Here is a 20,936-nt window from a genome sequence, read left to right as displayed (position 1 = left end):
TTCTCTCTCAATATCATAGCCCGAAAAACAACATGTTCGTATCGTCCCACACAGCTGTGCCACCATTGTAGGCTGATAACATTAGCTCCCTTTAGCCATGTGTCTGCTGGCCAGAGTGCAGGCCTGTCAGATGATAAGACAACAGCAGTCATATGTTGTCACACAGACGGGGGCATGAGGCTGCAGACAGGAAACAGACTCATGGTCCAGATCATTGTTCATTGTTTCTCACCATTTTCTCTCTGCTTACTGCTGCAGTTTAGTGGGTGAAAAGTCATTAAACAATTAGACAACTAGACAATCTCATGGAAAAGTTGGGTGCTGCAACGTGGTGATTTATAGGTTTGGCCTTATTTTCTGCTTTCTTGTTAACAACAGCTGCTCTCATTCCACCTCCTCCTACTGCTACTAGGAATACAACAGCATATGCAGTGCTTTTTTTTTTCAATTCACACTTTTCAATCAGTGAATGGAATACTTACATTAACAGAGTTTTTGCTAACATTATGTCTCCCATAGTGGGAAAACAAAAAGACTGCTGGTGCCTTATACATTAATTGAAACCAAATCAGCAAAACATTCTGAAAAACAAAAAGTGTGACACAACAAGCTGACTTTTAAAAAAGCAAAGTGTGGGGAACAGATTTGCTCACAGACTGTCATAAGACTTTGTGAACCTTCAATATTAACTGAGAGGGATTAATCAATTGGTCGTGTTGTCCCTATCTGCTGTGATGCTGATTATCCCAAAACACTACATATCAACACTGTTATCCTGTGGATGAGGCTTTCATATCTTAATACTAATACTGCTGAATCACGTATCAGTCTGAAACAAAGGTTTCAAATCCACAAGTGCTGCAAAATCCTGTGACTGTAATTTGTCTTAATGTTGAGCTATACTTTGGACATTGCAAGTGCATGAATAACCCAACAGAGGGTATTCTATAGCAGTTAAAGTCATACGATACTCTAATTCAAAATAGCTCCTGTGTGACTATGAGTTGTTTGCTGCGTGGTCTCTTAACAAGACTGAGAATGTGCAGACAGTGATGTTAATCCCAGGTGTTTGCTCATTTTGTTCCTCCTCGGTTTCAATAGCTTTTCATTCAAACAGGAAATATATAAACAGGCAAAAGAAACCTCTGGGCTGGCATTCCTAACACGTGGCACGATTTGGGAGGATTGGTCTTTTGCTGTGAGGTTAACACCATGTATTTCTCCACAGACCAGTATGGGACAGATCCCGGATAAACTAGAAGGGGGAGAGCAGGCCCTCGGTGAAGGGTCGGAGGAGACGAGGCCGAGTCCTGACCCTGGAGCGGCAGATAGTCACACAGGTGATGTCATGGAGGGAGGAAGCTCCTCCTCTGAGGAGGAGGCTGGTAGCACCAGGGAGGATTCAGGGGAGCCAGACGCTCAGGATCTGGACGGGAGCCCCGGCCAAGAGCCAACAACACCTTCTAGTGAGAAGCACGTAAAATTGAGGGAGAGTCCTTTCGCTGCAAGGGAGGTGAGACAGGGAGGGGCTGCAGGAAAGGAGAGAAGAGGAGGAGGAGGAGGAGGAGGAGGAGGAGGAGGAGGAGGAGGAGGAGGCAGGACCGTTCCACTGGTTCCACAGGAGACGGACGAGAACCAAAAGAGTAGTACGAGGATTGCGGAAGGAGCTGGAACACACAAGCTGTTCAATCAAATCAAGAGAGAGGAGAAGACGACTGAGGAGGAGCTTCACGCATCCTCAAAGATTAAGATGGAGTATCAGGATGAGGGAAGTGTCCAACATGAGGAGATCCAAGATGAAAACTTCTCAGCTGGAGTTTATGCTGTTACCTCACAGGATGCAAACTCACTTGTAGACACGGAAGAGGACTCTGGGATGGTGAAGATGAGCAGATGTGGAGCTCATGCAGGAAGTGAGTCTGTTCAACAAGATGAGCACGACATCATCATGGCTGAAGTTGAAGACGTTAAACTCTGTGCAGGAACAGTGGGCCGCTTGAGTGAGAGGAGGGAACCGCCTACAGCTCAACCCCAACATCCTTTGAAAAACAGTCTACAGAAGGAGTCTCTATTAGATGTGAGTGATACCATTCACTGTAGACCTCCAAGAGAGTCAACTCAACCAAAGGTCACTGACACTGATGATGAAAAGGAGTCGGTGAGGCCTTATCTGCCAATGGACACAACTGAAACAACCACAAATCAAAAGATAGACTCATGTTCAGCATCAAATCCAGCGATTGAGCCCAGTTCTATTTTGGAGAAGCTACTGAAGAGAGATAAACAGGAGACAACCCCAACTCATGACATGGTGACGATTGATGTTACTGCAAAGAGGATCCTTGGCAACACAGCAACAGAGATATCCACCGATCAAATCGATCAGTCAGATGTAAATACACCTTCGTCAGTATGTGACGTGAAAGGGTTGACACCTAAAGGAAACCGTGCAACTAGAGATCATCACATCAACGATGTGGACATGAAACAGACAGCTGCTGCCGACAGCGTGACCTCAGATTGTTTTCAGCCTGGAGTGATTGGGAATACTATGTGTGGGAGATCACTTACAAAATCCCATTATTCCAAAGCTGATTGTCAGAGCGCAGGGGGGAACGTCAATTCGACAGATGCTTCAGTCAATGAGGATGTGGAGATAAAGCCAAAAAAGCTGTGTTCAGACAACTTACAATCAGCTGTGTCACATGAGAGAACGTCATGTGAAGTGAGCGGCGTGATCACTGAGGAATCTGCACCTTTATCAGTGGCTGATGTGAAGCCTCCACCCACAAAAAGTGATGGACAAATTGCAGACTCATATCATTTAGTTGCTGAGAAGACAGACACCAACAATAAGAAGAAGGTGAAGGACTCCACTGAGTATACTGGGTCAGTTCTGGTTGCAGTTATCTCAGAGGAAAGCCACCAGGACATGAAGCAGGATCTTAATATGACACTTCACACAGAGAATATGATGCCAGATCAACCTGATGGACAGCTTGGCAAAGAAGGAGATGGCAGCATCACAATGAGAGATAACTCCCAAAGAAGCCCCAAATCTAGACCTGTTTCCGAACTCATAAAGGAGACCATTCAAATGCATGAAAAGCTGCAGCACCACGACCGGACCAAGCCAGCTGAAGTGAAGTGTGATGAGCAGGGCCATTCTGTGAAGGTGGCACAGATGAAGGCGGCGTTCGACTCACCTCAAAAATCCTCAGACAAGGCAATCGAGAGGAAGCCATCAGTGAGAAGAGGTAAGGGTAAAGTCTCTATATACTATAGTATCAAATGAGTAGAAACTGTGGATAGTGCAGAGCACATGAGGGATAACAGTCATATGTTATTTAAAAACAATTAACCAATGATGTCTGCTTTCCTCGTCAATGATCATTTGGGCTGCCAGATTCACCACCAACAGCCCTCATCTAGCAATTTGTAACCTTGTTAAGAAAAAGTGCTTTATAAATAAAGTTTATTATTATCTACAAAACTGAAGGAGGGTGAAGACGAAATAGATTGGATGATGGAATACAGCTGTTTTCTTCTGCATTACTCTCGATGTGTTCAATAGTGCCATCTTGTGGTGCTGTACTACGCTTGTAGTACATTGTGTTCTTCAGGAGAATTGAGATATATATATATATATATTTTTTTTTTTATAAAATTATATCTAGAACAGTAATATTGTATAACAATTTTATATTGTTTTACAGCGTATATCACAAACTGGATATTATAGTTTTTATTCATGAACATTAGAAGCAGCCTTCATAAAAAAAATCAAAAAAAAAATCTCATAAAACCATTGAACAATATACACTTGTGTCAATATCCTTATATTAGGTATACATAAATTTACCCCCACTCACTCACAATTACACACATAACATACACTCTACCAATTATTATTGCCTCACCTGAATTAAAACAAAAAAACATATGGCCTATATATTATGGGTCATCTTGCCTCATTTAGTTGATCCGAAATGCTGTCAGTTGAGTGAGTATAGGATGCTGTTGTCCTTTCCAAAAAAAGAAACTACATAAATCATATTAACTGATAAATTAATTGTATAATTTGTGTAATTAAAATTCTAAATTCAATTCAATTCAAACTTTATTGCAGATTCAAGGTCCAGATAAGAAAAAAAAAGAAAAAACAACACCAATACATTACATATAATACATTACAATACAGGAAGCGCTATAAAAAGTAATTATTTAAAGATATTACAAATATTAATATTAATATAAATATATACATACATCAATGCCTTGCATATAAAGAGCTATACCAGTGCCTCCACAGCTGTGATTGGTACCGTGTAGTGCTAAATCTGATGTTGGACTACCGAATATAATAAGGATATAATGATAAATATAGTATAGGGATATAGGGATATAATGGTAAATAGATTGTAAATAGATAAAATAAGGTAATAGGAGTGTCACAGGAGATTAAAATGTCATAAAGCCTCCATAAAAACACAATTGATGGTGATTATCTGTAACCGGGAACCTGAAGAAAGGAGACGTGTTCCATATATATATATATATGGCATATATATATATATATGCCATATATATATATATATATATTATGTATAATTTAAGAAAAAAATTCTAAATGATATGATTATAATATAATAGGGATATAATGATAAATAGATGGTAAATAGATAAAATAAGGAGTCACAGGACATTAAAATGCCACAAAGCCTCCATAAAAACACACCATTGATGGTGATTTTCTATAACTGGGAACCTGAAGAAAAGGAGACGTGAGTTCTGTCATCGAAAAACGTCGCTCTGATTGGATGTTGGAGCTATCCGTCAAAACACCCCTCATCCAATCGGGGCTCGCCAAGCCTGGGAGGGGGCGGGACTACCGTCAGAGTGTGGATAGAGAGCACAGTGGTGTGTCAGCAGCACAGCTACGGCTCCGGCAGAGGGAGGAATCAATACGCGTTGGGCTGTGTGTTATATATCATCCAGCTTTACCGGAATACTTTCATTTCCCTCTCAGAAGGTAGGTTACAGATTATGTGGATTGTTTAGAATATGTCTGCCCTTTTTCCCCCTCTTAAATGTGTTTCAAAAGGGTTTGATTTGTCCACCTTACAGCCATCCAGACAGGAAAGTGCAGCGCTAGCTAAAATGAATCAGGATAGTCTGTGAACTGTTCTTCTTTTTTTGAAGCTAGCTAAAGTTTCTAGCCTAAAAACAAAGCAATAGCTGGCTTTGTTCAGGGTTTTTTGTTCCTGTTGGTTGTTGTGTGTGTTTGGTGGATAATTCACGACATGTGGGGTGGGGTAGCTAACCATAGTGCGGCAGGAAAACTTATCTCCGGCACCGCTAGATCCACATACACACCGAGGAGAGGAGAGGAGAGGAGAGGAGGAGGTGCAGCAGCATAACCGCGCCCTGGCCTCTGGCACACTCTCACTGTTAATATCAGCCTCTTCCAGATTAACTAAAGGCTCCAAACATACATTTATACAAGAATCAACTCTTTCATTTAGAGAGATTTTTCTTTTCAATTTAATAATTTCAGATTTGACCCACTAACACACTGGAAGATTAAATGGTGAATTAATATTAGCCTCTTCAACATTAACAAAAAGGCTACAAACATACACTTATACAGGAATTAACTCTTTCATTTATTGAGATTTTTTTTGTCAAATTTAATAATTTAGTTTCAGATTTGACCCACTAACACACTGGATGATAAAATGCAAAAAAGGTCATAGCATATAGTAGTAGCTGCTTCCAAGCTACAAATGTTACCCAAATGCATAATCACTGTGTCCTCCAGCTCTGCTTGTTTGGCCGTAACACGTGTATAATAGTTGAAATTATGCAGAATCTGTGCAGATAACTAGCTCAACCTGAGGGCAGATAGAAATATGGTTTTGCTGCACCTGAGTATATTGCTCTTATGTTGACAGCTTTTTGAATTAGAATCCTTTTGCAGCAAAGTAAGGCTTTTTCGTTTTTCACTTTATTGCCTGATTAGTCTGATCTACCTTAATGCTTTATTAAAAGTTTCCACAACTGGACCACATGTTGTAATTAAATTGGGTTTGCACATTAATGAATTTTTTGACAGGGACATGTAATCTTGGTCATAAGTAGGGCTGCCACTAAAGATGATTTTCATTATTGATTTATAGAGATGGTTATTTGTCAAATTAATAATTTAATTTTCATCCAGATGCCAGGTTCAGATTTGACCTACTAACACACTGGAAGATCAAATGGGAGAAGGGTCATAGCATATAGTTGGTAGCTGCTTCCAAGCTACCAGCTACAAATGTTACCCAAATGCAATAATCACTGTGTCCTCCACCAGCTCTGCTTGTTTGGCCGTAACACGTGTGTAATAGTTGAAATTATGCAGAATCTGTGCAGATAACTAGCTCAACCTGTTATATAGTCAATGAGGGCAGATATAGAAATATGGTGTTGCTGCACCTGAGTGTATTGCTCCTATGTTGACAGCTTTTTGAATTAGAGTCCTTTTGCAGCAAAATAAGGGTTTTTCGTTAATTTAAATCAAATTAAGATGGAGTTTATTATTTACTAGTAATGTTGCTTGTATTGAAGGGCACTTTATTGGCCTGATGAGTCTGATCTACCTTAATGTTTTATTAAAAGTTTCCACAACTGGACCACATGTTGTAATTAAACTGGGTTTGAATGTTTTGACAGGGACAAGTAATCTTGGATTCATGTCATAAGTAGGGCTGCGACTAAAGATGATTTTCATTATTGATTATTTTTTTTTAAATTTATCATATAGTCTATTAAAAGGGGAAGTAAAAGAAAAGTGTCCATCCCAAGCTATGAGAGCCAAAGATGGTGTCTTCAAATGTTCTGATTTATGCAGCCATCATCCCAAAGCCCATACATATTCAATTAACTATGATACAAAACAGTGAAAAGCAGTATTAGTATTTGAGGAGTATTTGGCAGTTGATCATTATCATAAGCGTCATCCTGAAAATTTGACTTGGTTCTGCTATGGAGCTGCGAGTAATGTCATTCTCAAATACCAGTAGTGTTTTGGGAAAGCAATATATTGAAAATTGATCCAAAACTGAAGGTAGTAGGGAGATCATTTAAGACGCTCCCCTCCTCACTTGTCAGTCGTAAATAGTCCCTGCAGTCCTTGAGCCCTGGTGGCTGGGAGGTGACCCAAATAGTCCTCTGTGTGACCCCTCCGTCTGTACGCCATCACCGGCTCATTTGCATGCTCATGAGTCATGACAATAGGGCAGTTTGATTTGTAATGACCGTGGTTAGTGTGCTAAAAGGGCAACATGATTTGCATATTTGGCCCCTGTCTTGAACTAGGGTACTTAGGCCCCGTGTGTAATCAGCGTTGTGGTTGCAGGAGTTTCCCTCGCCGCGACTCGCTGTGGGATTCTGAGCAGGTGAAGGCTGACAGAGCGACCCCAGGGTCGACAGTCAGCAGTACTACAGCTGTGTTTGGGCTTGTTCACCATTCCAGACGCATCAACCTCTGCTGGTTGTGCTGCAGTACAAGGTCTCTAGAAGTGCGTAGCCTGCCTTCCTATAGCAGAGCGGAGAGAGGAAGTGGGTCAGGAAGCAGAGGGAAATAAGCGTAAGATGTGAGGGAGTGTTGGTTCCTATCAACTGCAGCAAGGAATGCTGATGTGGGTTGTGGTGAATTCACCAGAGCATGTTTAACATTTTGAATTGGTTTCAGGAAGATCATTAAGTTTTGTATCCAACATATCCATTACATTTATTTAATCAGTGTTGATGGAGGTCTGGCTAAGTTCAGCTGTTCCCTGTTGGCCATCTGAAGCCATTGTTCATTATTGTACTGAAATAGTTAAGAAGTAGCGGTTCAGGCTTGGGCTTTGTTTTGTGGACTAAGGAATGTGTACATTAGATAGAAAGCTCAGCAGCAGTTTGATATCTCTCCTGTTGCAGTTAGTTCTCACATCAGTCTGCTGGAATAATCAATAATCATGTGGAAACTAGCTGAATATTTGGTCAACAGTTTGGCATTTTCATCTCCGTTGGACTCAAAGAGTGCATTCTTCAACATGTCTGACATACCTCAGTTTGTGTCCAGTCCTGTCTGTGCAAGATGTTATCTCAGTCCACACTTTCAAAAGGACTTTCTGCCAGAAACCCTCAGGATGACACGCCACAACTTGAAAATTTAACAGATTTTTTGATTTACACTATGGGTTTCCTGTGCTACAGATTAGTTTTTTCCAGACAAGATGTCCGGCATTTATTTCTGAGTACAGGTGGGAAGAAAGGAAACATCATTATCCAACCACCTGCTAAGCATATTAGTGTGTTTGTTTGTTTGGACCAGCCTGCGGATGAAGAGGATCACATGCTAATTGCTTACACACAGTAAAAAACAAACACACAGCCCACGGACAGTGGATGAACTAAAATAGTTTAAGAATACAAGCCAATACTCTCATTTAATAATCTACAATTAAGTATGTTAAATATACTGCATAAATCTAAATAGTTTTCTATTTTGGCTTGTTAGATGTCTGTGTGTGTTTGTTTTACAGACGGGTTAAACTATGATTTCCCCCCTTCTTTTATCTATGTTATGTTGCAAATTTCCCCACTGTGGGACTATTAAAGGAATATCTTATCTTATAGGGTTTTTAGGAATAAGTTTGTTTGGAATTTCAAATCAAAGATGAATTTTAGATGCTGTTTTGACAAACAGCTTTTTCTCTTTCAGCTTTGTAATGCTTTGTAGCTTAGCAATTCCAGCAGATGCACACAGACTAATACCATTTCTTCCATTGGTCATTCCCACCACAGCTGAGAACATCTGTTGAAATGGAGCAGTGGTTTTTGCATTGCTCATTGGGGGGAGGGGGAAGTTGTTGATCAGGAAGAGGAAGGGACATGCTATGAACTCTCAAAGCTGTTATAATTGACTTTTTAAAGAGTTTAAAGAGAGAGTAGACTTTTTAAAAATTGAACAATAGGCAGTTTTTTTTTTGCATTTGTCCTCTTGTGGTGTCTGTTATGTTGATCACCAGATAGGAAAGGTGAAGTGAAAACCTAGGCAGAGTACTGTATGTGTTCAGTTTGTGTTGCTGTAGATGAATGAAACTCGTGAAAGTAGAGCTTTTCCGCTTGTGAGTAATTTTATAGGATTTTAATGTGGTCTCTTTTAAACTTTCCCTTTTAAGTAGGATAAGAAGTTTAGGAGTTAGTCTTTTAAGTCTTGCAGCACAGAAATTGATAGAGAGCTGGAAATTGGGTTCAATTTAGTAGCAGTATGGTCAGCATCACACTAAACATACAGACATGAGCTGACATTTATGTTTCCTATGTCTGAAATCTAAGGAGTCTGGTTCTCCTTTTTGGAATGAGGAAGTAGGCAAAACCTCATCATTTGACCTCTGGTGTTTAAATCTGTAAATGTCTGACGTGCTATTGATACATGTACATAACCTTGACCTAGTTAGAGGAATATGATTGGACCTGGTAATCGGTTCTGTCTATGTGTTACCTAGCATTGAGTTGGACTTTAAGCCACATTGCTCTTGTGTCTGCATATCTTGTTTCCTATAAAGTATAAAAGAATACAATAGCATTCCTTGAAACACTGGTGCGTAATGTATTGTGATCCAGTAGTATTTAAATTGAGCAGAGCACAGACTGCATGGTCACTTGGGGTGGGAGAGAGGTAGAAAAAACAGCACCTTATCTCATTGTTGCAAAAAGCACTGGAATGTAGCTGGAATCTGATCACAATGGTGGTCCGTGGCCTTGGTTACAGGAAGGGGATTTAGGTGGCGTCTCATGCGGTCTTGGTGACAAAAGGCAAAAGGCAGCCAGTGTATGGGGAGCACTGAGGCGACATCACTGATGTGTTTGTAGTGGCGGCGAGGGGTGGCATGGGTAGCAAAGTGTGGGAAAGAAAAGTGTGACCATTACTGGCAGTTAGTCTCTGAAGTTACAATATGAAACTTTCTGACAATAAAATACCAATACTGTAGAATGTGTATACACTCCAGCCTACCATGTGTTGGAGGGATGTACCTTATATGCATGGCCTGCCCTGCAGTGACCTGGACTGTGGCTACCAAGATGACGCTAACAGCCACATAACCAGGAAGTCGGCAATAACAACAATGATGAAAAGCCCCAACAAACGAAGGAATTGCAAAACTAAACATGTAGCAGATAAGACCTGTTGAGAAACATGGTTGAGCCCTTGTTTTATTTGCTGATTGCATGTATCCGCATTGGGCGTTATGCATGCCAGTGGCCTCAGCTTAACTCATAAATGGCTCAGCATGAGACAAATGTAGGGTTGTGATGAACTTGACAAATGAACAACAGACAGACACAGGAGTACACTTCTACTTTGCAATCAAAAGATGCATATTGTGGTTAGTTTAAAATGTTATTGCACATGCAGCAGCCACTAGGCTATGTTTTTATATGTTTTAGTGCTGAACCAATCAATTAGTCAAACGGTTATTTTGTAAATCAGTGGTTTTGTCAGTTACTAAGGTTCTTACAGCCTCTTTTTTTGCTTTTCACTTAATTTCTGGTTGGAAGTGTCGATGTCTCTGGCTTCACCTTAAGGCTGCGGGAGGACTAGTGGGTTTTTCCTGTCATGTGAAGCTCAATCTGTTGTGAGAAACCCCTTCAGGGTAACAACCTCAGGACAAGCCATCTCAGAAATACTTCTACTTGGTATGCTTGATGAAAAAAGCTTATGGAATAGTAATGCAGATATTTTCCTGAATGTATATACAGAAGTACACAGTAATATACAGTAGTTTTCTAAAATAACTGTTGAGGAGACTGTTTAGGCTTTGTCCAAATTCTGCTCTAATTCTGCTGCCCCTCCCTCTCCAACATCAGCTCATCCTGATTTGTAGCTGGGATTTTCATGTTATGTCACATCTCATTCACCAAGCGCACTATGAAAGACAGCGTATCAAGGACTGTTTTGCACCCCAAAAAGAAGGTGGTGAAAAGATATAAAGGCTGTCTATACAGTTTGCGTTGACAAGCATAGTTCCCTCATTGTCCAGAATTAGCCATTATCTTTGGGATTCACAGAGACATAATAGGCAGTGAGTTTTAATCCTGGTTAGGCTGGTTATCTGCCGTAGCAAGGATTTTATTGTCCAAGTGTTGTAGGTAAGCAGTTTAGTAAATCTCATCCAAGTTCCAGGTATTTCTCCTGGAGCTGAAGCCCAAGTTTGTCCTCTGACATCTCTGTAAACCAACAATTTATTTACCATTGCTGTGTCTTGCTGTGCTGTGCTGTTGTCAGGGTGGGGCAATATGTAATAATGTTCTCTTTGAGCCCGGTCAATGAGAAACCAGTTGGAGTACAAATAGCTGTTGACAGAATGGGGTGGCCCCATGCTTTAATTGGTATATGTGAACATAACTGAATGTGGCAGGGATGGGCAGCATTAAATATCTCCTGTCACTGAGGACGTGCCATAATCTTTGTGTCTATGTACATGCTCCAAAATCTATACACAGTCACTTTCCAAAAAGTAGATGTCCCAGTTGTAGGGACCTCTGATGACTCAGTAGCACAAAGTAAGAGAAGAAATTTAGAGTTTCCTGATGGTAGGGCTGTCACGGTGAAGGAATTTCACACATGGTATTGATGATTGGTTCAGCAGAGCGATATGCGGTACTAGCGCCTTTTTAAAAAAATTTTTTGCAAATTATGTAATTTATTTTAGTGCTAGCCTATACAGTATAAATAAGCTTTTTGTTAGGCCATTATTAGGTATATTGTTTCTTTTTAAATGACAAAGATGACACAGTTTAAAACAAATTAAATACTGCAGCGTTTTGTTTGTTTTTTTCAGCCGAGACACTTCGGTTGCGTCTGGTTGCCACGATACAGCGTATCCGCAAAAATAAAAATGTTTGCACAAGGTAGAGTACTTACCCTGGTCCTTGCTCTGGTCGAAGGGAAGGCAAAGCACGTAGGGTGAGAGGACGGACCCGCCAGTCTATTAATTTCTCCTCCATTGTTGTTGTAGTTCAGCATTTGTACATGTGGGATGTGACGGTTGGTCTTTGTGGTAGCCTTTTTGTCCCGCCCCTCCTCCGCTGTGATTGGACAGTTGGGTAAAAAGTGACTCTGACGTATGCAGCGTTTTACCCAAAGACAAAGTTGAACACTTCAACTCTCGGCAACGAGAAAAAAATGCCAAACATGCAGCATAGAATAGACGCACAGCGCCTCATCCCGCTGCTGCCGTTTGTAGCATGGTTTAAATATTTGGGGCTCCCATTGCAAAGAATTCAAAAAATACTTTGATAGACACTTGTTTTCATTATGAATTTATTTAACATTCAATACACATGCATTGAAGTTTAAAACGAGAAGGGTCAAGCCTGATGGAAAAAAAAAGAAAAAACGCGAACATAGCGGTTGTGGCAGTTGCTTGCAATCCCCTGCGGTTGGCTTTTCCATAGCGCTGTATTTCAATATTGCGGTTATCGCGACAGCCCGTCATTGATGTTCATTGTGCTTCATTGATCTTATGTGCAGTTACGGAGATGCGTCTTGGATATAGTGACATAAAAGGTGTTTGTTCTTCCAGTAATACATTCTGGCACATTGACCAAGCATGAGCCCTCACTGGGCTCTCCTTTTTGTACTCGTTTCCTCTTTGTAGCTGTTTTGCAGTCTTATGTCAGAGCAAAAGCATTTCCACTTGGTTTACTGGAGGGCAGCAGTCTGTACTGTGACTGTGAGGTAGAGTTGAGAGGAAGACCCTCCATGGCCTTACACAGTGAGCTCAACGGTGAGCACGAAGGGCCTAAATTCTGACATTATCACTTTCCTTTTCATACCATATTCTAATTGTGTTCGTTCGTGGTTGGTAGTTGGTTCATTCAGTTGTTTATTATTATTATTATTATTTGGTAGTACTGACACATGACAGGACTACCATTTAGTGTTATTACGAAGGAGAAGCCCAACCACATAATTTGTGTTTGTAATCTTAGTATGGTCAGATTAACCAATGAAAGTGAAGTAGCACTCAATTTTTCATAAGACCCACATTTCCTCAGTAGAATTGTCAGATGTAAATGGAGTTGAGGAATGCAGAGAAGGATGCTAAAAAGTGTGTCACACTGGTCCCATTTCCTGTTGGTCATTTCCTCAGGCTGTAGGGTCCTCCTTTTGTCTCTGCACATCAGAGTCAGCTCTGCTGGCTCAGGAGGCAATAAGGTACATAGCTCTCCTTTCATCTGATTTGCCCAACAGACATTTGTGGTCTTTTTGCTTGAATTAGGGCTGGATCAGTGAGCTGTAAATCTCAGGAGAGTGTCATTGAGTAGCATTGCATTCCCCCAAGGTGTGTCTCTATCTCTTTCTCTCTCTCTCTCTGCCACATATCCGAGGCTGTCAGACTGGTGCCAGCCGTTTACTGCCTCAACTCAGCCCCTGCTGACATTGTTGCACGCAAATGTCAGCCGTGATCATTATGACGTTAAATATTTGGAAAAGGGGTTGGGTCATAAAAGCTGAATGTTAAATAATTGATTTACAGAATTCACTGTTGACTCTTCCGTTTGGCTCCTGCAGTTATTTGGAGGTCTCTGTATTTTTATGTATTTGTATTTTGACAGATAAGATGTCACTTTATCATTCAGTTTTTATTCATTTGAACTTAATCATTACTGTGCGCTCCACATGATCTTCTAGTAGTTGTTCTATATTTCCTTTGTGTTGAGAATGACTGTTCATTATTAGTTCCTGGTCTTTCTTTGGTAGCCACAGAAGTATAACAGGAAGTTGGCCGTTTGGATAAGGCCTTTGCTAGTTTAGAGCAGAATAACCCTGTCCCTCTGGTTCATGTGTGCTGCTCTTTAAATCCTGCCTCTTAACACATGTGAATGTGAGTCATTGAAACATGCTTTGAAATTACACCCTTCTACAGATATCTACAATGTAAATACACATTGTTTATTAGAAGTGGGAAAAAAATTGATTCACCTATGTATCGCAGATTTTTGGGTAGCTGGAAAAAAATGAATAATGCCTGACAATGACTGATATATTTGACTTCAGGACATCTCTTACTAAATACGTGCATTTTTACTGTATTAATTTAGATATTTTCCAAAGTAAAAGCATGAATCGCATTATCGAATCGCAATACTTAAAAATCACAATATATATCAAAACTGCACCCAAGTATTGTGATAGTATCGAATCGGAAGATAAGTGTATCGCCTCAGCCCTATTGTAAATATTACAGATCTTTATTTGATTGTAGATCAATTAAATTTCACGTATTTGATCAAATTCTTAATGACCAATTAATCGATGTTGATTAATCGATATCATCCCTAATGGCTACGCTTGTCAGTGGGTCCATCATACATCAAAGTTTTTACGCAGTTTCTCCCATTACTGGAAACTAAATTGTTTCCATTAACAACAAGAAATTTGTGCACAATCACTATAAGCATGCCACACAAGCATCCACCGTCATTTTCTGCTTTCCCTGGTCTCTTTTTAGGCTTACTTGTTTCAGCCTCAGCTCATCAGGTGCGGGTGAGGGATAATGATGTTCTTACATAAGAGGTTCATAAAAGGTTTTTGGAGTTTTTGGTTTGGCATTTGCCAATGGCGGGGTTAAGATCTATCTTTTCCAGTGAACCTTGGAGGAAGTTCTGCCTGGGAGGCTCAACACAAGTCTTGTCATGTCATGTGTAGCGATACAGTCTGAGGTGATTGAGTCCTGAGTGTTAAAAATGATTCCATGTTTGTGTTGAGTTTGAAGTTATCAACATTTCTGCTTGAGTCTGGTTTGAGACCTAGTCCAGGATTTGAGCTGTACACTAATTGGTTTATGTGCAGGTGAAATGCCCCTGACATAAATGTAGGGATTGACATATGGGAAATTCCCCAATTGTATAAAAGTAAATGATTGCCCTGCAACACTGAACCCTAATGTTATTTTTTTTCTTTTCTGTCTTACCACATGTATCAGTTGGAATGGCTGCTAACCACGGTGAGCATCCAGTGACATGAAATGGTGATTTCTTTCCGAAAAGGATCGTCAAGATACACCACCACCACACAACAAGGCTTACTCACCAAGACCCAGTGTTGCATAGTCAACTGCAACCCCACCCAGTCTGCTCTGACCTGCAGCATGTACACTGATATAGCCAAACCCTGTCTTCATAAAGGTTTCATATGCAAACTGTCAGTTTTGGTGATAAAGCCCGGGAATAATTGAAGCCTTTCTTCTGTGACTGTATCATAGGTCACATTAAGCTATCATTTTGGGCATATTGGGGACAGAACTAGTCTTGATTTTTTGCCTTCAGAGTGGTTGATTGTTACAACAGTAACATATGATATTGAACATTTCCTTCTGTTTGTAGAGCTAAAGGATAGTGTGACTGGGGATCTTTGTGCAGGCCCAGACTGACCTCAAGAATGCATTGATTGTTTTGTCAAGGCTAGGCACACTATTGTGGTGATAAAACAGCACATCTTATAAAGTTCTCCTACATAAAACAATGAACTCTTCTGCTGCAAATTAACAGAGCCAAGACCAACAGGATAGTTCACTGCTCGTTCTGTTTTAATAGCATTCATTTAGGTGTGTCATCAATAACAATGGCTGTGTAGATGATTGGGTCCGCCTTTGACCAACAAACTGATAATTTTAAAAGTACACTCCTTGGCTACATTGTCATGAAACTGTACTGCACGTGACTTGATAGGTTACCATTGGGTTTTACCACCATGGAAAGCCATGGTGGCTGTTTGGAAATGACAAATTTCCCCATTTCAATAGCGTGCCAATATTTACATTTCAGGTGAGAAATAGGCCATGCACTCATGCTCCAATTAACTGTATATCTACAACGCCAAAGTAATTCTTTGCAAGGTTCAGTAGTTTAGAGGCAATGTGTCAGTGCTCTCTAAAAACTCCAAATAAAGCTCTGCTTGTTCTCTTCATCATCTTAACCTCTTCTCTCAGTTTGCTGATTGGTCTGGCTTCCAGCTGCTCAGCACAGTCCATTGTCAATGGATGTTTTCCAGATTAAATCTTGTAGAGAAACCTGAGCTTGTTAAATTTGGTCTGCTTTTGTAAGGCGAGGAGCAATTCCAAATGTGGAGATATAACTAAGTTTAACAGTTGTTTGCATTTTGACATTATAAGAAACCTTTTAAGACATTAGTTTTTCTTACTCTTGTATCGTGTTTCTTTCCTGTGTTGGTATTTCCCTGATGTTGCTAAGCAGCATGCCTGTGTTGCTAAACACGTCTTGGAGACAGATTGCAGCCAACCAAACACCCATGCAGTTGGAGTGCCCATGGCATAAAGTGAATGTTTGCTCTGCTCTTTTTATTACCTTTGACACAACTATGTCTCTTGCTGTTTGAAGTTTAACTTACTATCGCCGTTACCTGTGGCTGACAGGTATAATACCCAGCATAAAGAGCCTCATGCCTGAGAGCAGTCATTAGACATTTTCAGTAATGCAGACTGACGGACAGAGGACTATTAAGGTGCTCAACCCCCTGATGGATATCCAGAGGTCATCATTGATGATGGGCAGATGACTAGGCAGTCACCATATTCATTATGTATACTGGGCCATTGCCACATCATTAGTGTAGTTCATGGAGTTATGTCATTCTAAATAATTGTTGAGGTCAAAAGCTAATTTTCACAACTTGGCTCAAATTAATCCAAATGATCATAATAGATCACCTTTCTTTCTTGTGCTCACTAAATTGCTAATGAATTGGCAATGGCCTCATAAGTCAGTTATTGCTTTGCTCCCCCTTTTCAGTCCTGCTCTTTTTAGGAACAAGCACTCACTCCAGCCAAGAGGACATATGGTACCATTAGACAACCAGTAGGGACTAGCTCAAGCATTGACTACGAGCAGTAGCCAACAATTAGCCTGTCAAACACTTGACAATCATTCTATATAACATATTGGCCAAATTCATCTTTCTTCCAATCCCATGTAATATTACTCCCCATGACTTATTTTAAAGGGTTTTATTACATATTTGCTTAACTGAATCATGAAAAGAAACGTGAGATGTACCGTGGGCCCCGGGGCTACAACGTTTTTTAAGGCCCTCCCCCAATCCCCCAAGCACCATCACAACTCAACTATTGCCACATCCAATACAAACAACAGCCACACTTAATTTGCATATAATAATGCATCAACAACAATCACTCATGACTACAGTTTAATTTTATGACAGTTGTGGCAAATACAAATCATACAGTGCAATCGTTATAAGCCCGTAGTGGAAGCATACCATACAGAAGCTGCGTCACCAAAAGGTACAGGCCGGCTCACTGTAGGCCGATGTTCACACATAATGCACGCTTACACACACGCACTAGAGAATTGTGATGGGGGAGCTACGTATGACTCAAATCAATGGCAAAAGCCACGAGCGCAAATGAGATCTACGTGCGCGGATGAGCGCATGTGTGTAAGTCAAACGGCCGTGCACGCATATTATTTTTGCGAGTGCTTTCACAGCACTCATTTCGGTTAAAGAGTTGCACAAGCGCAGTAACAATAGCAAAGCATAGCAAATGTAACCAATTATATTTAGGGATACAATGATGACTGGATCCGCCCACTCACTGTTAAAAAGAAAACGCACTCACGAGCGAGCAGTTGAAAGTTCTGCGCGCAGGAGAGCAGTGATAATAGTTGTGCGCTCGGGGATAACAGTTACACGCCCCTTCGGTTTCTGCGCACGCTCAAAGCACGGTTTTCTCCTCGCAGGCTACAATATTGCTCATGTGAGCAGAGATATTCTGCGCACGAGTGAAAGCACTCACAAAAATAATATGTAGGGCGGCTATTTGAGTTTTGCATTTGCGGCTGCGCGCGTGGATCTCATCTGTTCTCGCTGGTTTTGGCATTGATTTGCCATCATAGCTACATTGGGCTGGATAGCTTATAGCAGATGCTAATTAATTTTGACGCAACAAACGATAACAAATAATACCACTACAGAAAAATTAGATTCAATATGCAACATAATTGAAATGCACATTACTAAATGCTCTACTAAATGAACCACAGACAGTGCTGTTTGTTATGTATAGGGGATGTGTGCACCACATGATATTACGCAACAGCTGTTTCTACGCGCCTTCCTCTGCTGATTTTAACAGAATCATTCATTGATTCAAAAAATATTTAGCGCTCTGCTAGTGCTACGTTCTTATGAGTGCTCTAATTCAATAAATGTATTTGATTTTGTAACGGTAGTCTTATATTGTTGTCGTTGACATAACAATCGTCTATTGCTACCAGTAGCAGTATCCTGCATATAAGACATTCAGGTAAAAGTGGTGAATTGTAGGGTCTACAACAGTCATCGTCACTTACCACGTCAATGAAAAATATGATTTCATAGTTAAGTTTTGTTACATATAAGTCTCACACACACACACACACACACAACCATAGGTAAGACGTCTTCCTCCTGGCTTAACTCACGGCATAGTCCTTAATTAGAGCGGTAAAGTCCAGGGCTCTAACATTGGAGCACGTAAACAAATACACACAAATGTTCGTATGACCATGGGGTCATAACAACAGTTGTTCTTAACAAGTCCAAGTTTTGAAAAGGAGGCGCTCTCCAGAGGCTTTGCTGACAGTAAATCCTTTATGCTATATCCATGCTTGGATAAACTGATGACAGGTCCATCTTCCTTATCAGTTGAAGCAAGGCCTGTGCAGTTTTATTTTCTTTGTTTCTGATTAATTCTTTGAACTGCTCTATTTCCTCAACAAAGCCCTCCTGTAAATCGGAATGGTATTTCTTCTGAAGCACTGCAAAGAGCCAGAGAGTCTTTGCATGTGGTTAATGTTTTGATTAACATCCACTGCAATTTTAACAAGCGAGTCGTGGATGTTGCCATAATTCAGACATAATGCGTTGGTAGCCTGGGCATGGACTTCAGAATCAGAACTATGTGCAGCACAAGGAACGCATTTGGCCATTTGATTGATGTTCCTTATTTTGTGACTGAACGCTTTATATAGTCCTGACATATTACTGGCACGGTCGTAGGCTTGAGTTTGAGCCCCGGTAAGCCTGTGCATTAAAACGCTGTTGGACATTAAAACGTAGCTGAACATTCATGCTGGTGAGACTGGTAGATAATTTTTTAGAGACCCTGGATCAAGGTGTGTTTTTTTAAGTAGAGGTTTAACCACAGCAGTCTTAAAGTTAGTGGGGACAATGCCCATGATGAGAGACAAGTCGACAATATTCAGCTTTTAGGTCCCAGAAATCGTTTTGGCTGGTAAGGGGTTGAGGAGGCAGGTGGTTGGTTTAGATACTAAAACCTGCTTGGACAATGTTTCAAGAGAGACAGTCTCAAAGTGTGTATGGACAGAGACTAACTGAGATTCAACATATGGATATTGCCCTGCAGAATTTACAGACGTAGCTGGGGACGAGGAACTCATTTTACATCTAATCTCATCTATATTTCTGCAAAATAAAAAAAAATTCAAAAACCATGTGCTGTAAATGATGAGCTGCTAACAGTGGGCTATTTTTGGGTACGTTTGGTTACATTATCAGAGAGAAATCTTGGATTGTGTTTATTTCTGTCTGATTAAGCGAAGTCTCCCTCTAGACAGGTTTCTGATTTAGGTGTCTGTTCACATGTAGCTTCTATTCTACCATGATTATGTGACAAATCTGTAGCTCCAAGGGTAAGCAAACAAGCCTCACTCCTCATGACAAAGTTGTCCTTGTTAAGTGTTGCCCCGACTACCATCACATTACTGTAACGAAGAAGAACAACTCTTCTTTTCGCATTTTTGACATGCTTAAACGTAATTGATTTTCATTTATTTATTTTCTCAGCAGTGACAAAAGACTCATTCTTGGCTGCCATTGACATGCTGTGAAATTAGAGAATAATTACCTTTTAAACACCTTTTGTGAATATATACATTTCTTGTCTTCAAGATAAATTTAGTTTCTTTTTTAACTATAATGTGTCTACCAGGATTCCTGGAGACTATCTGTCTATAATAGGATGTCAGTCCATTGCCCTTGGTCTGCGTCAGCCTCTCCCGGAGTAATCAAATTCAGTTTCCTAGACGAATGCACTTCTGATCCAGACAAATTTAGAGGATTTAGAGACTCTTATGTAACTCAGTGAAAACTGGAAAATCCTCAATTTAAAGGAGATTAACACTCAAGTGTCTTTAACTGTTTTCTGTAATTTGAACACATTTGTCTTTTAGCTCACGGTCTGTGTTTGGAGACAACAAAAATAATCGGTTGTATTGATGACTGGCGTGTTTTACAGAAGAGTTTGAGCTGTTAGGACACTCCCACATCCCGACAGGAAGAACTTCCTGCTTGTGTTGTGATCCTTGTCCTGTCGGAAACATGCCATACAAACGTTTCTCGTTCTCATTCTTTCCCTCTTGCTCTCTCTCTTTCTCTCTCTTTCTCTCTCTCTCTCACTTTTACTCACACACACAATGGAAAACCACCTCCAAAACATATCCCACATCCTGTGCTGGGCTTTTATCATGTTGGTGATTCAGGCTGGGAAACTGTTACCATGTGCTGTGTCAAAACATAAAAAAAAAAGATTTGAGGAGCTTCACGAAAACCAAGATCACTTAAGAGCTTTTGTCTTTCTTCAGGTTGTAGGTTAGATTGGACCTTAGTTCTGGTCGTTTATCTTAAACTGGCCAGCTTTCCATTATCTTTGGAAGCGGTCTGTTATTTCTAGCGCAGCACTTGGACTTGTAGCTTTTGAATGGGCTTGTTTTCCAAAGCTCTCTCATCTGCCAGCAGATTCTTGTCTTGGTGAAGATTTTAGCTGAACCAGCTACAAAGTCTGTTTCTGTTT

The 20,936-nt window shown here is 40.4% G+C and overlaps 1 protein-coding gene across 2 annotated transcripts in view; it reads left to right on the top strand.

Annotated features, from left to right (window-relative positions):
- The first annotated feature begins 4,899 nt into the window (after positions 1-4,899).
- coro1ca (coronin, actin binding protein, 1Ca) overlaps positions 4,900-20,936 on the top strand; it is a 38,221-nt gene continuing 22,184 nt past the window's right edge. The window contains exons 1-2 of one of the 2 annotated variants that reach the window (XM_074638001.1): positions 4,900-5,032; positions 15,030-15,050. In XM_074638001.1, coding sequence (XP_074494102.1) covers positions 15,035-15,050 — 16 coding nt within the window. In that variant the 5' untranslated portion in view covers positions 4,900-5,032; positions 15,030-15,034. The remainder of the gene's footprint in view (positions 5,033-15,029; positions 15,051-20,936) is intronic. The other variant, XM_074638002.1, reaches the window with a different exon arrangement.

Source organism: Sebastes fasciatus, chromosome 6 (genome assembly GCF_043250625.1).
Source record: "Sebastes fasciatus isolate fSebFas1 chromosome 6, fSebFas1.pri, whole genome shotgun sequence".
Classification (NCBI taxonomy): domain Eukaryota; kingdom Metazoa; phylum Chordata; class Actinopteri; order Perciformes; family Sebastidae; genus Sebastes; species Sebastes fasciatus.
This window is presented reverse-complemented; position numbering and strand designations above follow the sequence as displayed.